Source organism: Mercenaria mercenaria, chromosome 5, assembly GCF_021730395.1.
Source record: "Mercenaria mercenaria strain notata chromosome 5, MADL_Memer_1, whole genome shotgun sequence".
In the NCBI taxonomy this organism is placed as follows: domain Eukaryota; kingdom Metazoa; phylum Mollusca; class Bivalvia; order Venerida; family Veneridae; genus Mercenaria; species Mercenaria mercenaria.
In genome coordinates this window covers 77,170,011-77,197,530 of record NC_069365.1, presented here as the reverse complement: position 1 = coordinate 77,197,530, position 27,520 = coordinate 77,170,011, and the positions used below count along the sequence as shown (strand labels likewise).

Sequence of the window (27,520 nt, the reverse complement as noted above, 5' to 3'; positions counted from 1 at the left end):
TTGGGAAAATAATGAAAACCCATTTTCTGGAAAAAATTAAAAAACATTTTGGAAATTCAATACTTCATACAGCTTTGAAAATGGCCTAAAAAATTATTTAAATTCTTATTTATGAAATTCTGATTCCCCTATTCTTTTAAAATAGGATTAGTTTTACATCATTTTTTAAAATTTATAATAAATTTAAACCCAACTTAGAGGCCTGTTTTTGGGGTTTAAAAAGGGATGATTTTTTTAAAAATTTTGGGGGTTTTCCCCCGAAAAAGGGGTCAAAATCTTGTTTTTCTTTGGGGAAAATTTCATTGTCCCGACCTGTGAAAAAAATACGATAATGATATATTTTAAATTTGATGAAAACCCAAAAAGGGGAGCCAAAATAGAAACCCTTTTCGTATTTTATGGCCCCAGTGGATAAAACCGGGGACCAGGGAAAAAATCCCCCAATCGAACCCCTTTTTTTTGAAATAAAACCCAAAACTGCTTTCTTTTAAAATTTGAAATTGGGGGGTTTTTTGCAAGGGGGGAGAATCCCTTTTTGGGAAAATTAAATTTAATTTGACATCACTAAAGACATTTTAATAATTCCTGGGTGAGTGGGTTTGAACCTGGCAAAATTTATTGGGAACAAAAAATTCTGGGTTAGCAAAGTTTTTTATCTACCAGCCCCGGGGGTTTTAAGAAAACACTTTTTTTTTGACATGAGAAGGTTTTTAAATTTTTCTTGCCTACTGTTGATATGATTGCACATTTTCAAAGAATCATAAAATTACCCTTTTACAGGTTTGACATTATTATTTTAACCCTCCCCATTTGCATATGTGGCTTGTCTTTTCTTTTTTTTAATTGTCTTTTCTTTAGGGGAAAAAGAATGGGCTAGTAGGGGAAAAAAACCCATAAATATGGCCCTTTTCTTTTTTACAGTACTCTTTTGGGGTTTTTTTTTACGGGGCATTTGCTTCTCTAAAAAATTTTTACAAAAAATTTTTCCCCTTATACAGTATCAAGGGGGAGTAAAAACATTCAAAATTTAAAAAACAAGGAAAAACAAACTAAAAAATTTAAAAAAATTAAGTATCTTTTATGTGCATCAATGGCCCCCCAAAAAAATTTCCCCTTTCCCAAAAAAAAAAAATTTTTTTAAAAAAAGAAATTTTAAAATAAAACAACAAAAGCAGGCTTTAAATGGCCCAAAACAAGCAACAATGCCCCCACTATTTACAAAGGACAGCAACTTTAAAACAAATCAACTTCAAATAAGGGATACTTTCCCTTTGCAATGAAATCTATGGGGAAAATTTTCCCTTTCTGCCCTTTAAAGTTTAAAAAGATTAATTAAGATGATATCGATTAAAATTTTCCCTTTGGACTACAAATAGGGTTTTGTTTTGTACAAAGAAACCCAAATTTAAATTTTTAGTTTGTTCGATAAATAAATTTCAATCATGAAAATGGAAGGAAGTACCCTAGCTGTAAACGTTTTGGTTTTTTTTCTTTTATGCTGACTACTGGGAAAATCGAAATATTTGTGAGGGATACTTTTTTAATTACTCGAATTTTTTTATTATTTCCAAAAAATTATTCCCCCTGAAAATTTCGGACTAATTACTTTTTTAAGGGAGTTCTGCAGTTGATTTTCCGGAAGTGATGGGGTAACGTCATTTATCCGGGAAAAAATTTTGAATAATTTCCCGGATTGGGGTATTTGGGAAAGAAAATCTTTTTTGAATTAATGGGAACAGGTTGATTAATTTATTACAAAAGGGAAGTTATATCTTTCTAAAGCCCAAAAAGTGTTTTTAAAACATCTAATTGTTAAATAATTTTCCAAAAAAAAATCTTCCCGGGAATATAAACTCTAAAAAAGCGCCGATTTCTTTAAAAATTGGCAAAAATCTCGAAAACAAACACATGACCTTACATTTTTTTTTCAAACCCTATTATAGGTCATTGTTTGTTTTTTTACTGTGAGAAGTTTCATTAAAAAAACTAAATTGCGAAAAAAATTTTAAATTTTTGAAAATGTTTTTTTTTTCCCCCCCCCCAAAATTTTGATTTTTTCCCCTTGACTTCCCTTATGAAAAAATTGGTTGGAAAAAAAAAATTCAAATCAGTCTAGCAAACAAGAGGACCAAAGATGGTCCCGGGAAACGCCCCACCCCTTTCCCCCTGATCCAGTTTTGAGTATGACGTGTTTTTTTTTTATTATTTGACATAGTGACTAGCTTTTGGCTCATGTGACCCATTTTGAACTTGGCCTTGTTTTTATCAAGGGTAAAATTTGACCAATTTCATAAGATCTTTTAAAAAAATTGGTTTTAAGAGGGGTCAAAAAGGGTTTTTTTTTATTATTTGACCCATTGACCTGTTTTTTAAGGATGGGACCCGTTTCAAAAAATTGACCTAGATAAACAAACAAAGGGGAAATTTGAACCCAAATTTTTTTGAAAATCCCTTTCCAAAGGGTTTTGGCCTCTAGAGAGGTAAAAAGGTTTTTTTTATTTTAAGACTTTTTTTACCCGTTTTTTATCGGGAGTTGACCCAAATTTCAAACTTTTACCTAGATATCATCAAGAAAAAAATTCAGCCAACTTTATACAGATCCCAAAGAAAAATTTGGCCTCTAGAGAGGTCCAAAATTTTTTATTATTTGGGCCTACTGACCTACTTTTTGGGGGGCAACGGACCCACTTTCGAACTTGATCTTGTATTTATCGATGGGAAAATTTGGGCCCTTTTTATGGGAGATCCATTCACAGTATGGCCCCTAGAGAGGTCACAAAGGTTTTTTTTATTTTTAGAAACCCAAATGACCTAGTTTTTTACCGCACATGGGCCCTGTTCGAACTTTTACCTAGAAAAAATCAAGATGAAATTAGACCAACTTTTATGAAGATTCATTGAAAAATATGGCCTTTAGGAAAGGTTTTCCCAAAGGGTTTTTTATTATTTGACATACTGAAACCCAGTTTTTGAAGGCACGTGAAAACCCCTTTCAAATTGACCTGATTTTTATCAAAATAAACTTTTAGACAAAATTTTTAAAAGATCCCTTGAAAATATGGCCTTAGGAGGTCACAAGGTTTTTTATTTTTTGACCTACTGACCCAGTTTTTGATGGGATTTTGACCCCCTTTTTGAATGGGGTTAGATATCATCAAGGGGGAAAAATTTTTGACAAATTTTCATGAAGTTTCATGAAAAATAGGCCTCTAGAGAGGGGTTTTTTAAAAAAATTTTTATTTTTAGACCTCTGACCTGTTTTTGAAGGCACGTGACCCACTTTCGAACTTTTCCTAGATAATTTATCAAGATGAACATTCAGACCCCCCCCATTTCGGATCCCTGAAAAATTGCCCTTTTAAAAAGGGTCACAAATTGGGTTTTTTTATTATTTGACCTACTGACCTTTTTTTTTTGTGGCACGGGGACCCTGTTTCGAACTTTACCTTGATATCATCAAGGGGGAACATTTGACCCAAATTTTTATGAAAATCTTTTAAATATATGGCCCCCTGAAGGTTTAAAAGTTATTCTAATTTTTGACCTAAAGGGCCAGTTTTTTTATCGAAAGTGACCGTTCGAACTTGACCTAGATTCTCAAAGGGCGAACATTCAGACCAACTTTCATTTCAGATCCCCTGAAAAAAATGGCCCTTTTTAGAGGTTTACAAGGTTTTTTTTATTTGACCTACTGACCTTGTTTTTGGTGGCACGGGACCCGTTTCAACTTGGGCCTAGATTCATTTAAGTTGAAAAAATTTGAAACCCAAATTTTTATGAAAAATTTCCCTTGAAAAATTTTGGCCCTAGGAGGTCACAAGGTTTTTTTTTATTTTTTTTGAAACCCTTTGACCTAGTTTTTTTTTTGGGACGTGACCCCGTTTCAAACTTTTACCTAGGGAAATTTTCCCAAAAATGACATTCTTTACCCATTTTCATAAAGGTTTCCCCTTTAAAAAAAAAAATGACCTAGAGATGTCACAAGCAAAAGTTTTTTCGGACGGGTGCACGAAAGGACTTAGCAAGACAACGGAACCCGGGCACCGGCTCACAAAAGTCCCTTGTAAATTTTTGACAGGTGAGCTAAAAAACGAGCCCCACGACCCGACCCTATCTTTTTATTTGCCGAAATTTTTTAAATTTTTTTATGAAGTTTTGAAAAAATTGGGGTTTTAAACAAATTCTACATTGTAGAAAATATTTTATCCGAAAAGGCAGAAAAAATACCTTTTAAAGGGGAAAAAGTTTATAGTTTAAAAAGATTTAAATTTCATGTAAAAATTTTTGGTTTTTAAACTAAATTTTGGGGAAAATCTGGTAAACTGGAAATTATGTAAAATTTTTTCGCAAAAATGTAGAATGATACAAAACTTTTTAAATAGAAAACTAAAAAAAATTTTCCCCGCGGGATCAAATTGAGGGCAGATTATATAAAATCTGGCCCCGATTTTTGAGTTAATTTAAAAATTTATACTGAAAGTGAATTTTTTAAAAAATGATTTTTATGTTAATCCCAAAAAAAAAATGAAGTTTGGCTTCACAATTTCATTTTGACCTTTCGGGGGACTTTTACAATGGGGGTAAGAACATTTAAAAGGGGGGATAATCTTTTTCATTGGTAAAAAATAGACAAGGGTTTTTTACACATTACAAATATAATTTTATCCCTTGGGGCAAAAAAAGTTTCAAAATCAAAGGAATAGTTGAAAACTGTTTAGAACATCCCTTTGGGAAAAAAAAAAAAGAACAAGGGCCCAAAGGGCCCATGTCGCTCCCCCAGGGGAACCTTGGGCCTACTGTTTTAAAATTTTTTAGAAATACTGTTAAATTTTTTGTTATTTTTAAAACAATTTTCAAAAAAAAGCTTTAAATTTTGTCTAAAAAAAACTTTAAAGGCCTTTTTTTTTCAAAAAAACCAATTTTTACTAAAAAATTTTTTTTAAAAAATATTCTTTTTCTTTAATTCAAGGCCTTAGCAAATATTTACTTTAAAAAAAAATTTAAAGACTGTTAAAATAATGTCAAAATGATAATATTATAACTGGTTAAGAAAATGTAGGCTTTAAATACAAATCTTTTACAAAAACCAAAATCCCTCTCATTTTAATATATCCTGACAAAAGACGGCTGAAACTAAATGTGGATTGACTAAATGCCATATTAACATTTAAACACACATTACCTAATATATGAAACAAACTGTTAGAAAGGAATGTATGTATTTATCACCATAAAGATTTGACTTTTATATCACACTGGATGGCTCACATCTGGTTTATCAGGTAAAACCAGAGGGAAAAATTTTTCCTTTAAACCATTATTTAACTGTTTACGTGGGAAAATTTAAAGTGTCAAAGAAAGATGATGTCCAGTCAAGATACATTAAAAGTAATCCCACATCCTCACTGTACTCAGCAAAACCAAAGACCAGTCTTAAGACGTTTTTTTTAAATATTCAAGATTGTGATATTTTTTCTGCAAAGCATATATATTAAGACAGATCACTAGAGATCACAATAATCCACCTAATGAGTATTTTATGCCCAGGTGAGCTTATTAAACAATATCTGAATACAAAACATAAATATAAAAAAGTTCATAAAATTCACAAAGGTCTGAAATTTTTTCCAGCAGGTTTTCTCTATGGCAAAAAAAAATTAACCCCTTTTCGGCTTGGCCCCGAAATTTATTCTGCCTTTGCAACCAGGGTTGATTTTATGATCAACCCGCAAAAACCCCGCGTCTGATCAAGTTTTTCATGTTTTGGAAATTTTGTCGTTTCTTTTTGGTAAGCACCCTTTTTTAAAATGTTAATGGTACTGTCCCAAAATTTAAAGGACGGACAAGTTCATTATAGAAATTTAGCAGGATAAGGGTAAATATCAAACAGATAAATATTCTGTAAAACCTGTCACCTTTATCATGCAATCATGCAATAAAACACAAAGCCTGTGTATGGGTTTTTTTTTGCAAAGTTTGGTTATAAGGTCTTTTTAAAAATGGTTTGTGTTTTAAAAAATTTTCTTGCCACGTAAAGGATTAATTTATTTAAAACATTTAGATAAAAGGTTTTTTTTAAAAATTTAGAACTTTAATTTTTCCCAAAACATATGGGATAAGAACCCCGTTCATGGGATTCCCTTGGCTATTTTATTTGAAAAAACCCCTTTTTTAAAACCCAAAAAAGTAAACGCCAAAAAAAATTAAGGAGAAAATTAAAGAAACAAATTTTCAAAATTTAAATTGGGAAAAGAAAAATCTCATAAAAAGCATAGAGAAACCAGTTAAAACCCCACAATCAACCCCCTCTTGTTTATCAATAATGCGTTTTTTTCTCGCTTTATTTAATAAACAAAATCTTTTAAAATTTATTCCCGTGTTTCAATTTGTTGTTTAAACATTTATTTTTTTTTCAAATGTATACTTTTGGAAAAAACTTTTTTTTTATCACCTATTAACAGCTTATATATAAATCTCCAAATCTCCAATCAAGCAAAAAATTAAAAATGCATAAGAAAAAAAAAAGGTTTCTTGACTCAGCCTTGGAATTTAAAGAAAAAAAAAAACATGTAGAGAACATTTCAGACCTTGTGGGGGGGGGAAAACCCCCAAAATTTTATTGAAATTCCTGCGTCGGATCAATATTAAGGGGAAAAACACTGTTGCAAAGGGGGAAAAACTAGGACAATCAATATTGCGGAGGATGAACTTTTAAGACCCCTTTAAATGTTGCACAAAATTGTTTGGGGGCCAATTTTTGTGATAAGCGCTATGGCTTATGGTTATGTTTCTACAAATGCGGACAGGGGGCTTGTTAATTTAAAAATTTTTACGGTCATACGAAGTTTGTTTGAAAAAAAGTTTGAAAACAAAAAAAAGAAAATTCACTGCCCAAATATAAACAGTGGGTTTTACTCATTTTTGTTAATTTTCTGTTCCTTTTTAACATGGAGTCTGTTAGTTCTTTCTAAAAAAAATTCAGCTTTAAACCCATGTTGGAGGCCCCGGCCTGTTAAAAATTTTTATTACCTCTCTGAACCGACTCAACAAACCCCAAAACGTACTTTATTTTTCTTGGTTACATTTTTAAAACTTCAAAAAGGAAAAGATCTGGCCCGTGTCTTTGTCACAAAAGTTTTTAAAAAATATTTCCCTAGAAAAATTTAGGGGTTTTCTTTATAAATTTTTTATAAATTTTTGTTGATGTTTTCTGTAGCAGGCCCCCTTTAAACCCAAAGGGAAGCTTGCAGCTTTAAAAACAAAGTTTTTTTTTTACTTTACCTGCAGTAAGGATTTTTTTTTTTTTGAGCATTTTTCGTAGAGTCAAAAATCTATTTGTAGACAAAAGGATGGAATTTGTACAAATTTCCACTGAAAAAAAGAAGGTTTAAAAAACCCTTTTATTTACTAGACTGGGAAATTTTTTTTTTTTTTTTTTTTTTAAATTTTATGGGGATAAAAAATTTTTTTGGTTTCGGTAAAATGGCTTTTTGTGATTTAAAATTTTGAATTTTAAAATTTAAGAAGTTAAAATGAAATTTTAAAATTTTAGTTTGTTAGGATTAAATTTTCATGGAATGGCGTAACCACAAATTCTTAAAGATTTATTTCTCATAAATATTAATGGTTTTGCAGTATACAGTCACAGAAAAGTAAAAAAGGAGCGTGTGTGGCCAAGTTGTTAAAAGTCATCGACAATCCTCTCCTTTGTGGGTTTTAAGTCTGCTTAGATTTAAATGTGTAAGATTAAACCTTCAAATTTGGGTTGGGGAAGGGAGGGGTGGTTAGTTGGGCCCGCTATGCCCAAAAAAATAACCCGACAGGCCCGCAAATTTCCTCTCCACCCTTCAGACTTTGAAGACACTATATGATATGAAATGGGGGGGCAGTACCACTTAAAACCAAAACAACCCACTAGCCTGAAGCCAGGGATCAGTAAAATTTGGACCACTTCTTAAATTTTCAAGAACTAGTACAAATGCTCTAGCGAATATACAATTTTCAGTCAGATTGATACGTGTTAAGGCATTTTTTTTGTGGCAGCATTTTTTCTTTGGTCTGGAAAATTAGTTAACTGAAAACTTTAAAATAAGATTCCGTTAACTTTAAAAAATGTCTGCCAACCGCTTTAACAAAATTGTATGGAAAGGATATTACATATAATCTGACCTTTAGCTGCTGGGGAGCAAATTTATTTGCCTTTGCAATCCGTCCTTAAAAGGTTTATCATTTGGGATGCCCGGTTTTGTCGTTTTAAAATTTTGTGAACAAACCCCTTTTTAATTTTTTTAAACGGTACTGCCCCAAATTTTAATTTATGGACTAGTCTTTTTTAGAAATTTTGCAGGGGCCCAAAGTTTAAACAAAAGTTACCTGAAAGGGCATAAAAATAAGTGCCCCGGCCCTGAGAATATTTCCGGGCAAACATAAAAATTTAGAATTTTTGTTTTGCTGGGCTTTTTTAATTTGTTATCAAAATTTTCGTTTCAAAAAATCATTTTAATTTGGTCCAAGCACCTTTTTTTATAAATACACTATAAAAAAAAGTAAATGTTTTTTTAAAGGTTAAAATTTAAGGGAAAAAATTTGGGAAAATTTAAAGGGTTTTCATTTTAAAAATTCAACCCCAAATACCTGTAAAATTTAATTGCTTTGCATAAACACTGATCATGAAAACCGTCCCCAAAAGGGGCCCCCATCTGATTGGTTTAATTTGGAGCCCATTCTTGGGAAAAAGACCAATGAGAAGGTTTTAAAATTTTTAGATGGTCCCCCAAATTTTTTTTTTTTTAAAATTTGAATTTTCATTTCAATAAGGGGCTTTGGTAATGAACCTAATGTCTGCAAAAAATTTTTAATTTTTTAAAATTTTCTCTTACCCGTTGCAAATCAAACCCATTTTGTTTTAAAAAAGAATAACAATGCTTGAATTTTCTTTGTTAAAAGAAAAGACAAGCTGGGGCTGTTTGGGCTTTTTTTCCAGCAAAACACTTAAACAACAAGGAGCTGCGTTTTTCAAAACACAAAATTTTGTGCCGGTGCTTGGGTAAAAAAGAGCACCCCCGGCGGGTGCTGACGCTCAAAACGGGTTTTTTTTTTTGTAATGAAAATGTTCCCCCCCATGATTTTCTAAGTCTTAAAAAAAGGGGCCTCATTTTTTGCAAAAAGCAGGATTTGAGTTATGTTTCTTGATGTACAGGGTCCCCCTTTGATGGTGAAAAACGTTGCAAGTTTTTAAAACAATGCTTTGTTTTGTTTTTGAGAAAAGTTTACCCTTTTTCAAAAAATTTTCTCAAAACCCAAAAAAAATGATTTTCTAAGTCCAAAAAAAGGGGATAATTATTGCAAAAAAACAGGGATGGAGTTATGTTTTCTTTGTTTTTTACAGGGGTCAGTTATTTATGGGAACAAGTGTTGCAAGTTTCCAAAACAATAGCTTTGTTGTTTAAGAGAAAAAAGTTGACCTAAAAAATAAAACTTAACCCAAAAAAATCTGATATTTTCTAAGTCCAAAAGGGGCCCCTAAAAAACTTGAAAAAGCGGTGGGAGTTTTTGTTTCTTGCTGTACCCGGGTCAAAATTATGATGGTGAACAAAATGTTGCAATTTTTTTAAAACCAAAAGCTTTGTTTTTTTTTGGTAAAAGCTGACCCCAAAAATTAAAAAATTAACCAAAGGGGAAAAATGATTTTTAAGTCCCAAAAGGGGGAATAAATCTTGCAAAAGCAAGGTGGGTTTTGTTTCTTTTATGTTTCCCGGGTCTGCTTTTTGATGGTGAACAAAGTATTCCAAGTTTTCAAAGCAATTTGTTTTATAGTTTAGGAGAAAAGTTTTACCTAAACTTAAAACTTAAACCCAAGGGAAAAAAAATTTTTAAATCCAAAAAAGGGGGAATAAATCTTTAAAAAAACAAGATTTGGGGTTATGTTTTTTGCCCTTTAAAGGGTTTAGCCCTTTTGATGGTTTAAAAAGTTTTCCAAGTTTTAAAGCAAAGCTTTTTAAAAGTTTTTGGGGGAAAAAATGACCTAAAAATAAAACTTAACCCGGCAACGCCCCGCAGACGAGACGCCGGGGCAAACCCCTCAAGTGATGACAATAACTCATCTTTTTTTTTTAAAAAAAAAAGGGTGAGTAAAAATGCTGTTTTTTGAGGTTTTTTAGTTTAAAAGGGGAAGTTTATATGAAGGTCAAGGGCATCTTATATTAGTTTGTCTGTTTGGTCTTGCCACAAGGTTTAATGAGTGTAAATATTAACTAAATTGTGTCATTTATGCCAGCATTAGGACCATTAAATTTTCTTAAGGTTTTTTAGTTGCAAGGGGGGAAGGGGGCCCAAAGAGGTTCAAGGTGATCTAAAATAAAAAGATAGTTCAATTTTTTATTGCCCGAAGGAATTAAAAAAATTTTTTTGGGGTATGTTTTTCCGATGAAAAAAGAACGAACAGAAAAATTGGTTTGATGGTTTTTAAATTCATACTTAACCCTTGGAAGTTTTTGGTTTTATGTCATGCATGTAAAAAGGCAAAAAAAAACATGGTACTAAAACCACTGATATTTTGTTAAGGACTTAATAAATTTCTTAATGCAACTTATGTGAAATACTGCAGACTAAACTAGAGCTATCACTTAAGGTGATGAATGTACCCCCCGCATGCACTGACACAGTACATAGCAATTTGACGCACACAAGATTGCATAATTATGTGGACTGTATATATATATATAGACTGTATGTATACAGTATAGTAACAAAAAACAAAGTCCCATAACTATGCAGAATATTTATCTAAAAGAATGTAACATGCACCATGCACAACTAGGGTTGGTACTGATCACTTGTGTGAAGTTTCATTAAACTGTGTGCAAGGGTTTTGGTAGATTAGGCACGCACAAGTTGCATATGCAGACTGTATGTACATAGTATGTTAACAAGAAACAAAGTCCCATAACTCTGCAATTTTTGTCACTGAAAAAAACCTAACATGCCCGTGTACAACTACTGTTGTTATGATCACTTGTGTGAAGTTTCATTAAATTGTGTCAAGGGGATGAGGGGGAGATGGTGCGCACAAGATTGTGTCTATTTTATATGCATAGTAACAAAAAAACAAAGTCCCATAACTCTGCAAATTTTTTTTCTAAAAAAAACCTAACAGCCATGCACAATTTATGTTGGTACTGATCACTTGTGTGAATTTTCTTTAAAAATTGTGTCAAGGAGATGAGGAGAGATGGTGCGCACAAGATTGTGTACATGTTATAGAATAGTAACAAAAAACAAAGTCCCATAACTCTGCAAATTTTTTTTTAAAGAACCTAACAGGGCCCATGCACAATACTGTTGGTATGATCACTTGTGTAAAGTTTCTTTAAAAATTGTGTCAAGGGGAGAGGAGAGATGGTGCGCACAAGATTATGTCTATGTAATATAGTATAGTAACAAAAAAAAAAGTCCCATAATCTGCAATTTTTTTTTCTAAAAAAACTAACATGCCAGTGCACAACTACTGTTGGTACTGATCACTTGTGTGAAGTTTCATTAAATTGTGTAAAGGGGATGAGGAGAGATGGTGCGCACAAGGTTGGGGTCTATGTATATGTATATAACAACAAAAAAAAAAACAAAGTCCCATAACTCTGCAAATTTTTTTTCTAAAAGAACCTAACATGCCCATGCAAAAATACTGTTGGTACTGATCATTGTGTGAACTTTCATTAAATTGTGTCAAGGAGATGAGGAGAGTTTGGTGGCGACAAGATTGTGTCTATGTATATAGTATGGGTAACAAAAAAAAAAAGTCCCATAACTCTCCCAAATTTTTTTTTCTAAAAGAAACCAAACATCCCCCATGCACAACTATGTTGGTACTGATCACTTGTGTGAAGTTTTTTAAAATTCTGTCAAGGGAATAAGGAGAGATGGTGCGCACAAGATTGCGTCTACGGACAGACGGACAGACAGACAGACGGACAGACAGACAGACAGACAACCTGAAACCAGTATACCCCCCCTTACAACTTTGTTGTCGGTGGGTACAATAATATTTACAAACAGAAACACCGAGAAAACAAAAAAGTCTCGACTATTCAGCTAAATTATCTCCAAAAGTACACTCAGCCATTCAGAGCAACTCTGTATTTACGTGCACTATTAGCTGTTATTAACTGTTTCTATGAAAGTGCTAAATAAAAGAGACTGAAATAGAAACTTATCACTAAATATCCAAGACTGGAATGGAAAAGTACAGCTAATTACCAACATGAGGGTCATGATGACCCTGGATCGTTCACCAGAGTAATATGAGCTACATGTTTCAAATGTCAAACTGATGATTTTTAGAAATTTTTTGGAAAATTTCCGATGTACAATCAAAATAACCCTGGGGGCGGGGCCCAATTTTACCCCGGGGGTCATGATTTGAACAAAGTTTGGGAGAAGTCTAATAGGCAATGTTACATATTGAATATCTAAGACCTAGGCCTTCTGGTTTTTTTAAAGAAAATTTTTGAAGATTTTCATATGTAAAATCAAGTGACGCCCAGGGCGGGGTCAATTTTGACCCCGGGGTCATGATTTGAATAATTTTAGTAGAAATCCACTAGGCATGCTACATGTCAATATCTAAGCTCTAGGGCTTCTGGTTTTTGAGAAAAAGATTTTTTAAGATTTCCTATGTAAAAAACAAGTGACCCCCGGGGCGGGGTCAATTTTGATCCCGGGGGTCATGATTTGAACAAATTTTGTAGAGGTCCATTAGGCAATGCTACATGTCAAATATCTAAGCTCTAGGCTTTTTGGTTTATTTTTAGAAATTTTTTGAAAATTTTCATATGTAAAATCAAGTGACCCCTGGGGCGGGGTCAATTTTGACCCCGGGGTCATGATTTGAACAACTTTAGTAGAGGTCCATTAGGCAATGCTACAAGTCAAATATCTAAGGTCTAGGGCTTCTAGTTTTCAAGAAGAAGATTTTTTAAGATTTTTCTATGTAAAATCAAGTGACCCCTGGGGCGGAGTCAATTTTGACCCCGGGGTCATGATTTGAACAAATTTGGAAGAGGTCCACTAGGCAATGCTTCACACCAAATATCTAAGCTCTAGGGCTCCTGCTTTTTGAGATTAAGATTTTTGAAGTTTTTCCTTTTGGTTGCCATGGCAACCAGAGTTCTGCATGGAATTCAATTCTTTGAACAATTTTTAAAGAAAACCATCCAAGGAACATCCCTGTGAAGTTTCATCAAAATTGGCCTGTTGGTTTAGGAGGAGATGTTGTTTAAAGTGTGGCCGGACGCCAGACGGACGTACAACGGACGGTGGACGATCACAATACATCACCCTGAGCACTGTGTGCTCAGGTGAGCTAAAAACTGGCATGGAAATGTTCAGGTAATCAGTCAAAACTGGCATAGAAATGCCCAGCAAATTGCTAAAAACTGTTTCAACAAAAATACCCATGACTTTCCAAAAAGTCCATTATCAAATGCATCTGTGCAGTTATTGCAACATGTCATCAGAAATTTCTTTAGAAAATATTGTTGAATATTGGTAAAATTAAGACATAACATATAAAATTAAAAAGGCCCTTAATACAAATCTGTCATTCAATGGTTGTCACAGTAAAACTGACAAACATATAATTTACTTTCGAATTTCAGAATTGTTTCACAACTTTGTTCTCACAAATTTGTCATATACAGATTCAAAGGATACTGGTAATGGGATAACTGTTCAGAAAGATAATGCTGTAAAACATATAATGACAACTGTCTTCAGCAAACAGAAGCGACATAAATGCTCGACTAAACTGGAAGTTTGGCAGTCTCTGGTGAAGTCGAAGGGCACTTGTGGCGGCATTGCTGATCAAAGCTCGCTGATAATGTGTGAAAGGATTTCCACTGGAAATACAAGACATATATTTGAATAAATCAAGCTTCTTTGTTTACTCAAATATCAGAGGAGTTCCAATTACAGCTGACGGGAAGAGTAACTTCATTGTAAAAGGAAAACTAGAGTGAAATAAATCTTAATGGAGGTACTATCAAGTATAGTTTTGTTTGTTATTTGTCTATCTTTCCTTTTATAAAATCATGGACACATAATTATATCATGAACATTCAAGACAAAATATTAAACATTTGGTTAAAATCATCATCAAGGATAAAACTAGAATGTGTCTGTAGGACACAGGGTGTGCCCCCTACTGGTACATTTGTCACAAATAAGGGGCAATGATTCAAATGTTTGCAGTCTTAAGGGGGTATAGCCATAACAAATATTTTATGCAAAGGATTCATTATTCTAGGCCATACACTTTTTGAGCTATGAGCATCACAAACAAAAAATCAACTATTTTGGCTATTTCAAGGGACATAACTCTGTAATAAGTGCTAAGATTCCCAAGAAGAATGCCAAGTTTGCAAGGTCACATCATGATCAAGACTCAAGCAAGGTTTCATGAATTGTAACATCAACTATTTCTTGAGCTAGGCACATCATTAGGTGAAAATGTGCATTACTGACTATTTCAGGGGCCATAACTTTAAAAGTAAGGAGTGGAGCCAGACGAAAAGTAAGGGATGCGCAAGTTTATATCATGATAAAGACTCATGCAAGTTTTCATCAATTTATATCAAATACTTTTTGAGCTAGGCGCGTCAAAAGGTGAAAATATCCATTTTTGAATATTTCAGGGGCCATAACTCTGAAAATAGGGGGCTGAGCCAGACGAAATATAGGAGGTGCACAAGTTCATATCATGATAAAGACTCATGCAAGGTTTAATCAATTTATATGAAATACCTCTATAGCTAGGCGCGTCACAAGGTGAAAATATCCATTTTTGAATATTTCAAGGGCCATAACTCTGAAAATAGGGGGCTGAGCCAGACGAAATATAGGAGGTGCACAAGTTCATATCACGATAAAGACTCATGCAAGGTTTCATTAATTTATATGAAATACTTTTGAGCTAGGTGCGTCACAAGGTGAAAATATCCATTTTTGAATATTTCAAGGGCCACAACTCTGAAAAAAGCGGGATGAGCCAGACGAAATATAGGAGTTGCACAAGTTCATATCACAATAAAGACTCATGCAAGGTTTCATCAATTTATATGAAATACTTTTTGAGCTAGGTGCTTCACAAGGTGAAAATGTGCATTTTTGACTATTTCAGGGGCCATAACTCTGGAAATACGGGATGGAGCCAGTTGAAAAATAGGCGGTGCGCAAGTTCTTATCATGATAAAGACTCATGCAAGGTTTTATTAATCTATATCAAATACTTTTGAGTTAGGCGCATCACAAGGTGAAAATGTGCATTTTTGACTATGTCAGGGGCCATAACTCTGGAAATAAGGGGCGGAGCCAGACAAAAAATAGGAGGTGCTGAAGTTCCTATCATGATAAAGACTCATGCAAGGTTTCATCAATTTATTTCATATACTTTTTGAGCTAGGTGCGTCACGAACTTCGGACGGACGGACGGACGGACCGACAAGACCAAATCTATATGCCCCCAGCACTCATGGGGGGCACAAATATTCACATTCATGATAATATACGAACAAAGCATATTGTCAGTAGCTCTTTCATTTAAAACATGTCAAGACAGTCTATGCTTTATACGTAAAGTTGTAGTTTAAGACAGAAGTACCACATTTTTACAAAAAAGTTAAAGCAAAACTATTAGAACAAAATATTTAGTTAAATGTCCATTACTAAGGGAAAGTGAGTTGGCAATTTTTTTCATAGCCAGTGCATAGACTTCTGCAAGACACTAAATAATGAAGATTGGCAGGTCAAAATTTACAGAAGGTCTTTGGAACTCAAAGAAATGTATGTGTATTATGTTGAAATTTCAATGAATCGACAGAACGACCCCCCAGGTCTTTTTAACTTTCTTCATACTTCATAGAAAAATAATTGTACATATACTGCGATTTATTTCGAATTTCTACATACCAACTTTCATTTTCCAATAAAATGAAATAGTTTCTGTGCTTTTTAAAAGAAATTAAAATGTTCACTTTCCTTTGTATTGGACCTTTAAACCTATTGCAGTTGCATCCTTGAAATATGCATTCATTACTTTAGTTTTTTGTACTGATGTCAGAAAAGCCACAAGCTCTATTTTCTGCTCCGAATTCATAAAAAGGTAATATTTACAATATATACATACATGTCCTTGCTGCTGGCTTCAAACAGAGGTTTATATATAATATATACCAGTATACAGGTAGAGAGACTTTATATGAACATATCACCACCACAATATACCTGACCAATTATGGCAGAGTGCCTAGCAGTATAGATGAGCATGGACATTCCACAACAAGTCCACTTACCAAATAAGATTAGTTTCTTCCACAAGTCCACTTACCAAATAAGATTAGTTTCTTCCACAACAAGTTCACTTACCAAATAAGATTAGTTTCTTCGCTGCTTTATAATTAAGGACTGGGATGATTAATCCGTTAATCGGATCCGATTCGGATACTAGGTGAAACCATTTTCAATTTTGCAAAACTGTTAATCGCTCTCAAACAATAAACACTAGAGATGCTTTTGAGAAAAGCGCATGTCTGCCACAACTGCCCCTATGAAAAATGTTAGTTTCTCTAGATGTTTTAGATGAGTGGATCCAATTAGATGGTCTGGATGAGTGGATCCAATCAGTAATTCAAGGGCCATAAATCAAAAGTGCCTGGGCGGATTTGGCTAGTTATCGAACTTGGGTAAGGTCTTATGGCCAAACACATTTTGTTCAAGTTTGGTGAAGATGGGATGAAAAATGTTTGATTAAGAGTGCGGACATGAGTAAAAAGGCAAATTTTTCGATAATTCAAGGGCCGTAACTCCAAAATGCCTGGACCGATTTGACTAGTTATCGAACTTGGCCGAGGTCTCATGGTCAAACACATTTTGTTTAAGTTTGGTGAAGACTGGATGAGAAATATTCGAATTAAGAGTGCGGACAAGAGTAAAAAGACCGATTTTTGGTAATTCAAGGGCCATAACTCCAAGATGCCTGGACCGATTTGGCTAGTTATCAAACTTGGCCGAGGTCTTATGGTCAAACATATTTTGTTCAAGTTTGGTGAAAATCGGATGAGAAATGTTTGACTTAGAGTGCGGACAAGCTTTGTGACAGACACACAGACACACACAGACTGGAGTAAATCAATATGTCTCCCACACCACTGTGTGGTGGGAGACATAATTATGAATCGTACTTTAAAATCATCTTTATACATTTCTTTGACCAGCACATTGACCCGCAGTATATTTCCGCTAAAACACATCAACATAATCAATAGTTTCGGATTTGCCTGTCGTGATATATTTAAAATAAAATACACCAAAATATGACTTATTAATTATCACACTGCTTGCAAATGATAAAGTCTGTAAGTTCCTAATGAAGTCAGCTGCTGGAAGTACCTTGATACGATTGTCAGGAAAGAAAACAGCATTTTCAATATGGCGGCTGTTTATCGGTTTGATTCAATTTCATACAAATGATTAACTGGTTTCAAAATTTTGAAATTGTCCCAGCCCTACTTTATACACGCCCGAAAAGCACTTCACATTTGAACTGGTTCAACATCTGCATAATATATATACCTAAATCTCTGCCACCATGTCTAACAAATCAGCAGATACAAATCTCTGATCCAAGCCACCAGCAGGGATATAATATATGTTACTATTAATCTGGAAACAATTGAGGGAAATTTGGAATAGTTACAGAAATTATTTGTGAACTAACCCAAATACTGGCAACAAAAACATAATGCTGCTGATAACTGTAAACACCCTTGTCAACCATAAACCTGCTTCCACTTTGTTACTCAACATGTGACCCTGGAAGGAACAAAAACAAGAATGATTTATTTTGCCGGCAGCTTTTAAATAGACTTGCCTGCAGATAAACAACAAATGGTTCATTAAAAAAATATGATCTTAGATATATTGAAAAACGTTAATACAGTGTTATTCAAGTAGATATTTCAATTTGTACCATATAAACTCTGCTAAATTCCTTATATGTTTAATCAAAATTTATAACGTTACTAACACTTTTGAGGTTTCTATATATATCCTAAAATACAGGTTTTGTTGAGTTATAAAACTGATTATTTTCTGAATGCTGTCACTGCATCTTCTAAAACTTAAGAACATTCAGTGAAGTTAAGTATGTCTGTATGCCTACCAATACAGTGGTCTGTTGTTGTGGTTGTGGTGGAGGTCCACCAGCAGCATTATCACCATTGGCTGTATTCTGCTCTGAGGAATCGGCCATTTTGTTTTATCAGTCTGAAATAAAGTAACGATAATATTTAGTTGTTTACATTTAAATTTGCTGATATATGTCTATCTGGTCGACTGAATGTATGTTATGTTCCTCAAGAATGGAGGAAATAACATCCTCGGGTTTAGTAATATGTAATCCACGGAACGCGTTCAGTCAGACAGTCGCCTCAATTAGGAAAGAATAGTCTAACGTCAGAGGTTATTTCTAAGGTCACGGAGTTTTATTGGCCAGCTTGTAATGACAACAGCTTTCGGTATCAGTAGCTCAGTCAAGTGTGACTTATTGAACTATAATATTCCTTCTCAAGAGAAGGAATAATATCCTTCTTTTATCTTGTGTTTCTTGATGATGTGTTGAAGTACCTGTACCCTACTCCCCCCTCCCCCTGATGAATCACACCCTTAACCCAATGTACTTAGTCTTCGACTGTCAACAAGTAACATGACAACCATACAGTGACAAGAACTGGGAGCACCAGTTTCCTTTGAGAGTATCATCTAGTCTGAAATATAAAATTTAATGTCTTTCAGTATTTATGTGCCCTGGCTTTCCCAGTCTGTGGCATGCAGGATATACAGCTGCCCTGGCTTTCCCAGTCTGTGGCATGCAGGATATACAGCTGCCCTGGCTTTCCCAGTCTGTGGCATGCAGGATATACAGCTGCCCTGGCTTTCCCAGTCTGTGGCATGCAGGATATACAGCTGCCCTGGCTTTCCCAGTCTGTGGCATGCAGGATATACAGCTGCCCTGGCTTTCCCAGTCTGTGGCATGCAGGATATACAGCTGCCCTGGCTTTCCCAGTCTGTGGCATGCAGGATATACAGCTGCCCTGGCTTTCCCAGTCTGTGGCATGCAGGATATACAGCTGCCCTGGCTTTCCCAGTCTGTGGCATGCAGGATATACAGCTGCCCCGGCTTTCCCAGTCTGTGGCATGCAGGATATACAGCCGGAGTTAGTGTTAAATTAATTTTAATAGGTACATGTATCTCGAAGTGATTGGTATGATCAGAAAATTATATTGTGTTATCTTGTGATAGGGAAACTCAATATCCGTGACATGCATCATAACATAGTATTATCTTAACCAGAGTTGTCAGTAAATGTACTTAGTAACTCATCACAAAAGATGAAATAAGAGTCATGACACTAACGTCATTCAGTTGATATTACCAATGGGAAGGGATTGGTACAGATATCTCAAAGTGCATGGTATAATTAGAATATTTGAGCCGTGCCATGAGAAAACCAACATAGTGGGTTTGCGACCAGCATGGATCCAGACCAGCCTGCGCATCTGCGCAGTCTGGTCAGGCTCCATGCTGTTCGCTTTTAAGCCTATTGGAATTGGAGAAACTGTTAGCGAACAGCATGGATCCTGACCAGACTGCGCGGATGCGCAGGCTGGTCTGGATCCATGCTGGTCGCAAACCCACTATGTTGGTTTTCTCATGGCACGGCTCATTTATATTGTGATATATTATTCAAAGTAGATAGTTACCTTTCAGAGGCTTAATTTAACTTCTTGTCAAAGGTAACTATTTACTTTGAATCAGCATGGCTGAGACAGGAATCAACCTCCATTCTACGTGATATATTATGATAGGACAACTCCGTACCATAACATGCTATTATCTAAAGACTAAACAAGGCTTGTCAGTAGCTCGCTGCAGAAAATGCTAAAATTTCATTAGAAAGGGTCGAGTCACCTATGTCATTACAGTTCATGTTATCACTGGGAAGGGATAAGTGTGATGAGTAAGACTGTAAGTTAACTGAGATACGAGTTTGCTCAACAAGATGTCTACACATGACACCAATAGGGTGGTGGTGGGTATAGCAATATAGCTCCCAGGTCTTCAGTCATGACCAGCTTATAATGGTGCTTTAATGAACTCCAAAGTACATGTTTCTATTTGACAAGCTACTAAAACATTAATATAGTATGTTAAAACAGAGTTATGAATAACTAGAAATGTGTCCATGGGACACAGATGCCCCCACTACATGACAAAGGACACCTGCACATGCTGACCAACATTCCTGTAAACTTTGGTGACTCTAGGTCAAATACTTTTGGAGCTATGCGCGACACAACATTAAAATGACCAATTTTTAACTAAGTCAGGGGCCATAACTCCTACATGACTGAATGAATCCGGACGCGAAACCCCAGGTGCACAACTACACATGCTGACCAAAATTCCTGTAAAGTTTTGTGACTCTACTACGTCAAATACTTTTGGAGCTAGGTGCGACACAACATTCTCAGAAGGACGGACAGATGGACGGACGGACAAGGGCAAATCTATATGTCACCCCCCCCCCCAAAGTGGGGGGCATAAAAATGTACAACAAATCATCTAGCAATTCATGAGAAGAAGTCATTTAAAGGTTTTTCTATTTTTATGTGCCTTTTAAGAACAAAATGTGTAACTAAGAAATACGAGTACTAACAGCATTTTTGCAAAATGACAGCACATTAAAAGGTCATATAAATTTCACCTCCACAGACTAGGATTGGGTGCTGCAATTTACAGCTCTGCGATAACTGTGAAATAATTTCAACAACTACATTGCTATGGACGAAACACTGAATGAGATAATGAAAAGGTGTGCTTTTTTCTAGAACCCACATGAATTGTCTAGTCATACTTCCTGGCAATTTCGGTGAGTAGTCATTTTCCCCACCACTTATATTTTTGAACTTTCAAAGGTTGAATTGACCCTACAAGGAGGTATTGCCATTCAACACAGAGTCCCCTACCTTAAAGGGACTAATAATCTCAACTGCAGCATAACCTAATGATCTGATATCAGTCAATGATGAATTTACAACATTATGCAGTTATTGCTATAGAATGTACAAATATAAGGTAAAATATGCTACTGTAAAAGCACATATTTTCGCTGGGTCAAAATTTCGGGAATTTGAACCTTAAAGCATGTTCGCGAGGTTTAAAATTCGTGAAATTGTAAAAATGATACTTGAATTTGAATTATACTAATGGTGAATATTTACGTGAGGATTAATTTTTGCGATATGTAGGGCCTCGCGAATATAGCAAAATTTAAACCCTCACGAAAATTTCTGCTTTTACAGTATATTATAATGCCAAATGCAAATTTCCCATTAGTTTAACCCAAATAATATATCATATTCCCCAATGATTTAATATCTCATACTCAAAATTGTTATTTTCTTTTCTATAATTTATTATCACATGCGCAACACTGCTATTTTAGTTTTCAGTGAATGTGATATTATTTTTCATAATCATATCTCCCGTTGGGTGATATGATACTTTCAACATTGATTAAAAGACTGCAACGATCAATTTTGACTAGGTGCTAATATATACTATAGGATTAATTTTTATAGTGTTCATGCATGTGTAAACCCTGCCAATTTTTCTTTTTTTAAATGATTTTGCTCTCCATGCAATTGCCAAAAATTTCAAAAACAACTTTTTATCAAATTTTGAATCGAAGCTACAACCATCAGATAGGAAATGATCTAAATATAAAAATGAGTGCTCAAACTTACAAGTTTAGTTTAAAATAAGGAAATTATCACATTTCTGATGTTATTACATGTACTAATGGTTTCAGCACAGTCTGCACTGACAACTGAAATAAGCACATAAATATAGGGGTTTATCGATATGTGAACATCTCGGCTAAATCTATTATATCGCCTGAATAAAGTCGTACAGAAAATCTGCCATAATTTCGGAGTGCTCTCTAGTGAAGACACCTACTGTCTTTATTTTATTGGGTGTTAATTATCTATTTTTAATGATTATTTCAATAAATCATTTCACTAATTATGTTGATTTTCCATTAAAAGTTTTGACCTGTACTTGTTTTTGGTATAATAAAATAAATATTGCATTCCTCTGAGAGGCTTAACTTATCTGAAAAATGTTCACCCCTCAAAATATGAATATAGACCTCAGCTGATGCCTCGGTTTATATATATCAAGGTTAACATTTTTCATATCAGTCGCTCAGGAATGCAATATCTAGATAATTCAAAATGTTTGGATTGAAATGTCCACGCCTGAAAATCAACAGTTGTTAAACTGCTTTAAAAGCTCATAATATTTCAATAACATTTCATTTTGAAACTAGTTGGAAAAATTTCAAAATAGGGAGAGAAAAAAATAATGAAAGTTGTCAAAGAACAGCAACATAGGACAATTCAAGTGCCATGACAATGAATACAAAAGGAACAAGAGGGTCATGATGATGATGACCCTGGATCACTCACCTGAGTAATATGAGCTAAATGTTTCAAATGTCAAACTGATGTTAAAATATTAAGAAAGTCAGTAGGTCACATTCATGGTCAATGAAATTCAGTTTTACAATCGGTGTGCAAAACTGTACATGTCATCCAAATTTCAAGGCTGTATCTTAAAAAACAAGAAAGTAGGTCAGCAGGTCAAGGTCACAGTCAAGTGACATCATATTACACTTATTTGTACTTAGGGTCATCAGGTAATTATTATTAAACAGTCTTGGAAATAGGATCAGATAATTTTTTAAATATTTTTTCCTATATAAATCATATAATAATTAAGTGACCCGGAGGCGGGGCCTCTTTTAACCCCAGGGGCATAATTTGAACAATTTTGGTAGAGGACTACTAGGCAATGCATCATACCAAATATCAAAAGCCTAGGTTGTGTGGTTTCAGACAAGAAGACTTTTAAAGCAAATTTGACCCTAGGGGGATAATTTGAACAATCTTGGTAGAGGACCATTAGATGATGCTACATACCAGATATCAAAGCCCTAAGCCCTGTGGTTTTGGACAAGAAGATTTTTTAAAAGTTTCCTTTTGGTTGCCATGGCAACCAGAGTTCTGCATGGAATTCAATTTTTATGATCAAGATTTATGCATGTTCTGTGTTAAAATGCTATGTTAAAAACATACTGTGCGACAGTTTGTAGGGTACTAACACCCTTAGTGATTCAACTGATGACATACACAACAACAAAGTCTGACAATTGTCAATGACTGAAAATGTTGGCCATACTGGTATATATATAAATCTCATCAATTATTAAATGTGAAATAAATGGAACATACTGATACTGTTTACCGCTGCAATAGGAGAGATCGTGTTTGTATACAAATCCGGTGTATTCGCTATTTTTAGAACTGATAAGACAGCGATCGGGTGGGCAGAAGCCGATTGTCCATGTTTTTTGTAAACGGTGATGTTTTTCTAAAGGTCTACACTTCTTTGAAACACAAATTACATCAATAATTTTCTGATAAATGCAAAGGTTATAAAACAAGCAATTTATTGATTACTTTTAATTGTTATTTCGAAATAAAATGGATTAATTATGAACGCTTAACTTACACTATTTTTTCTAAAAGTATTGAAAATCACTACGCCGCTTTAAAAATTGTATGTCATTTAAAACGGTTGTTCATTGAAAAAAAGGTATTTGGATACAAAAATATGAAAATTGTAAGTATTTCAAATCTTTTTGAATTTTGAAAATCCATAAATGAACAAAAAAGTTATTAAAAATTCTGATTCCATACGCAAACGTGTAAAAAACATTTGTTTTGCCAACCACCAGATAAACAGATGTTAGCGCGTGACGTCATGGCGATCACTCCTATTCTATCCTTCTGGTAACATTAAAATAATTCTTTTCATATCAACAAATCCGAATATTTATCATCCGAAAACTTCTCATTTAGACCAATGAATATCCAATGTGTTAACCCCTAATTAATGGTCAATTTTACTCGAAATCTTTCGATGGATATTGTATCAATATTAAGCAGACATAAAATGAGTAAATACCTCGTTGGTTTTCTTGTATTCAGATGTAAATTGCAATTTGCAAATCGTTAAAATGTGATGAAGAGCGAATAATGCTGAATTGAACTCAACGAAAAAAGAAAACCAAAAAGAAATTGCACCTCTTCAAATTCTGGAATGTTGTTCCTCCAGTAAGTGCGAACACAAACGGTAAAGACATTAGTAAGACTTATATTTTTCAAACTGTTTGATGATAAAATGCAAAGTACACCACTTTACAGATCGGCAGGCTTTCATCTCAGTGTTGTTATATTTTCTGGTTCTTCGGGATCATTGATTTCAACTCATTTAGATTTGAAGATTGAATACTGCTAAAGCCGGTGCTAGGGGGCGTGGGCAGTGTTGCATTTTCCATTATTGCTCATGAACAGACTCAATCTAACCGAGTCTGCAATTTTCACTGTTTGCCTTGTTTTCGGTGCTTCCGAGGGATCTACTTTTCAGATTTTATTTACTTCACAACAGCGGATGTTAAGTGCTGTGTGGCGGCCGTAAAAAGTCGCCCCGACTTCATCTCAGTGTTGTTATATTTTCTGGTTCTTCGGGATGATTAATTTCAACTCATTTAGATTTGAAGATTGAATACTGCTAAAGCCGGTACTAGGGGGCGTGGGCAGTGTTGCATTTTCCAGTATTGCTCATGAACAGACTCAATCAAATCGAGTCTGCAATTTTCACTGTTTGCCTTGTTTTCGGTGCTTCCGAGGGATCTACTTTTCAGATTTTATTTCAATCCAGGTTTAGTACTGAAACCCCTCTTGTGTTATGTATCATTTATTGGATTGGTTGAAAGAAGTGGAGGAAAACTAATAAGAGTTAATTAATGAGACATAAACTATGGCGGCATATTTCAACCAACCACACATCCACTTATTTATCTCGACGTTTTAATGCCACTTCTTCAGTTACTATCTGGCAAGTAGAAAAATTCGTGTTATCGACTTAGGTATCATCTCTCCTTTGTTAGCATGACTTTTAAATTGTCACTTTAACATAGTACTTAGATGTCAGTGGGCACATGGCATCTATACGCCTTTCAACAAAGGAAATAGTTGTGGTTGGAAATAAATTGTAAAACATTAATTGGTTAAGCCATAATGGAATTACTTTTTATGTGTGTTATGTCATTTTATTAAAAAGTCACATTCTAATTGTCATCTTTCGATTTTGGGGTACGTGGCAGTCATTTCTTATAATGGTAGCCTATGAAAAAATCAGTAGAAGTGCCTGACCTGTGGGTAGATGGTTAAGGTAATAAGAATGTACCTTATATTAATCAAAATAATAAGGGAATTTTGAATGTGGTATTGCTCAAGAAGTAATTTGACAGATCTCCAAGTTGTTTCAGCATTTAGGTGAAAATGCTTATTTGACTACAGTTTTTGGAATATCTATGGTCAAACAAGCAAATGACCACACATATGGGAAAATTAGACGAATCGATTTTTCGCACGAGTAAAAATATTTTATATAGCGCAAAGAAGGAGTCCTGTACTTTATTTTAATTTATATGAAAAGTATTATAGGTATTTTAGCTTTGCAAACGATAATATTCAGTATATATTTTTTCTTATGAATATTAATTGTTCTGAAATTAATTTAAAAGAAAATGGTCTTTTCTGCATATACTTTATGTCTGTCTATCTACAATTAGATATGTAGTAAAATACGGATAATTTGCTGAAATTACTTCTTAAAGTTCTCGATATCCCTATTATAAAAGTTAGATCTGACAGCCCATTCAAATTCATCTTTCTGTTTCATCTTTCTTGACCAATACACCACAGAGGAATTTATAATTAGTAAGGCAGTTTACCTATGGTACCCCTTACAAACGCTTTTCACTTTTGAATGGAAAAAGATAGGACAAATAAACCTATACGTGATAATCACATACCGGAAACTGAAATCCCAGGTTAAATATAGATTTTTTAAAACTTCTACTTTCACTTTCAAAATGTTGAAAGCAATGCTCTGGTTGGTGAACGTGAGTCTCAATAGCCTGTCCTCAGATCCAATGCGTATCATTAATAGGAGATGATGTTAATCAGATTGTGGTTTATCTTTTATCTTGTCATGATTTGGGCTATGTCTTAGTGGATCTATTTTATTAGTTTTGGAGGAATTTCATCAGGACCAGAGGCTTTATTCGGGTTTAGCCCCATTAGTATTGTGTTCACGACCTTGATAGATACGAAGATCACCGGCATCTCTGGTGATGTTTTAGGGCTCATTGCTTTCTTACTGAGTTGTTTCAGGCTTATGGTCTAGGGCTTTGAGAAGACAGATTCAAACTGTTTATTGAGAATGTTTGCTTTTGTAACACCGGGTTAGTTATGAGCAAGACTCTTATACTTCAGTATATATGGGGCTATACCTCAGCTGTCAGTTTTGTTGTTTTTAGTATACAAGTAGAATGTTTTGTGCCTGTTCGCTTGAGAATCTCCAGTAAAGATGACCGATTCCAAATAAGACCAGTACGCGGTTCTAATTTCTTTTTTAACTCTATATTTAATGAGCTTAAATGTTTGGGTGATGGTTGATACTTAGTGTAGAGCTCTAGCATAAAATTTCCCGCTTACAAGAGCTGTTTATAATACATATGCCCGTCGGAGGTAACTGGATGAGAAATTTTCACTCTCAAGAATGCTGTGACCTTGAGCTTTGACCTAGGCTAATGACAACACTGACTGAGTCTGACCAACAAGGTTGTGCAGTTTAATGGTATTAGGCATAAACATTCTCGGTGTTTAGTCCCGAAGTCACTGTGACTGTGCGGGCCTTTGACTGCTGGCCCCGAAAGCAACAGAGGTGATCTAGTTGGCCTATGAAGTTTGACTACTGTGGGTCTAAGTGACAGGAAACATTACTGTGATAATAACCTTTGACCAACTGAATCAACATTAGCGTTCATTTACAGATTACAGACCTATATAATTTGACCGTCACAGCGAAAGCATTCTCCAGTTACTAATCAGAAAACATTTCCAGTCTGGTCACCGTAACCTTAACCTTTGACCTACTGATCACAAATGCAATATGGGTTGTTTTGTAACCACACACATTCATCTGATGAAGTGTTACTACCGTACGTTCAAGCTTTATTCAGTCTCAAGGTCTTCTGTGACCTTAGTATGGGCGGCGGTTACCACCAAAATTAATAAATATACAATCCATTAATAAACAAGTCAGTCAGTGCAGTGCATTTCAACGCCGTCTAGTCTATAATTCCATCCCGTCCAGTATATTTGCATTCAACGCATTGCATTTTGAGACCATTTAATACAAAACTTCATTCCATCCATTTAAACATGGAACGATGCATTGAAAAACTTGTTGCGATGCACCGTAATA

The 27,520-nt window shown here is 34.5% G+C and overlaps 1 protein-coding gene across 1 annotated transcript; it reads right to left on the bottom strand.

Annotated features, from left to right (window-relative positions):
* Positions 1–13,684: 13,684 nt before the first annotated feature.
* Positions 13,685–24,251, bottom strand: LOC123557679 (transmembrane protein 33-like). Its single transcript, XM_053544040.1, has 4 exons — positions 24,149–24,251; positions 18,215–18,318; positions 17,771–17,865; positions 13,685–13,895 (listed from the first exon to the last, which is right to left on the bottom strand). The coding sequence occupies exons 2-4, from the start codon at positions 18,302–18,304 to the stop codon at positions 13,700–13,702; spliced, it is 381 nt and encodes a 126-aa protein (XP_053400015.1). The 5' UTR covers positions 18,305–18,318; positions 24,149–24,251; the 3' UTR covers positions 13,685–13,699.
* Between the last annotated feature and the right edge of the window lie 3,269 nt (positions 24,252–27,520).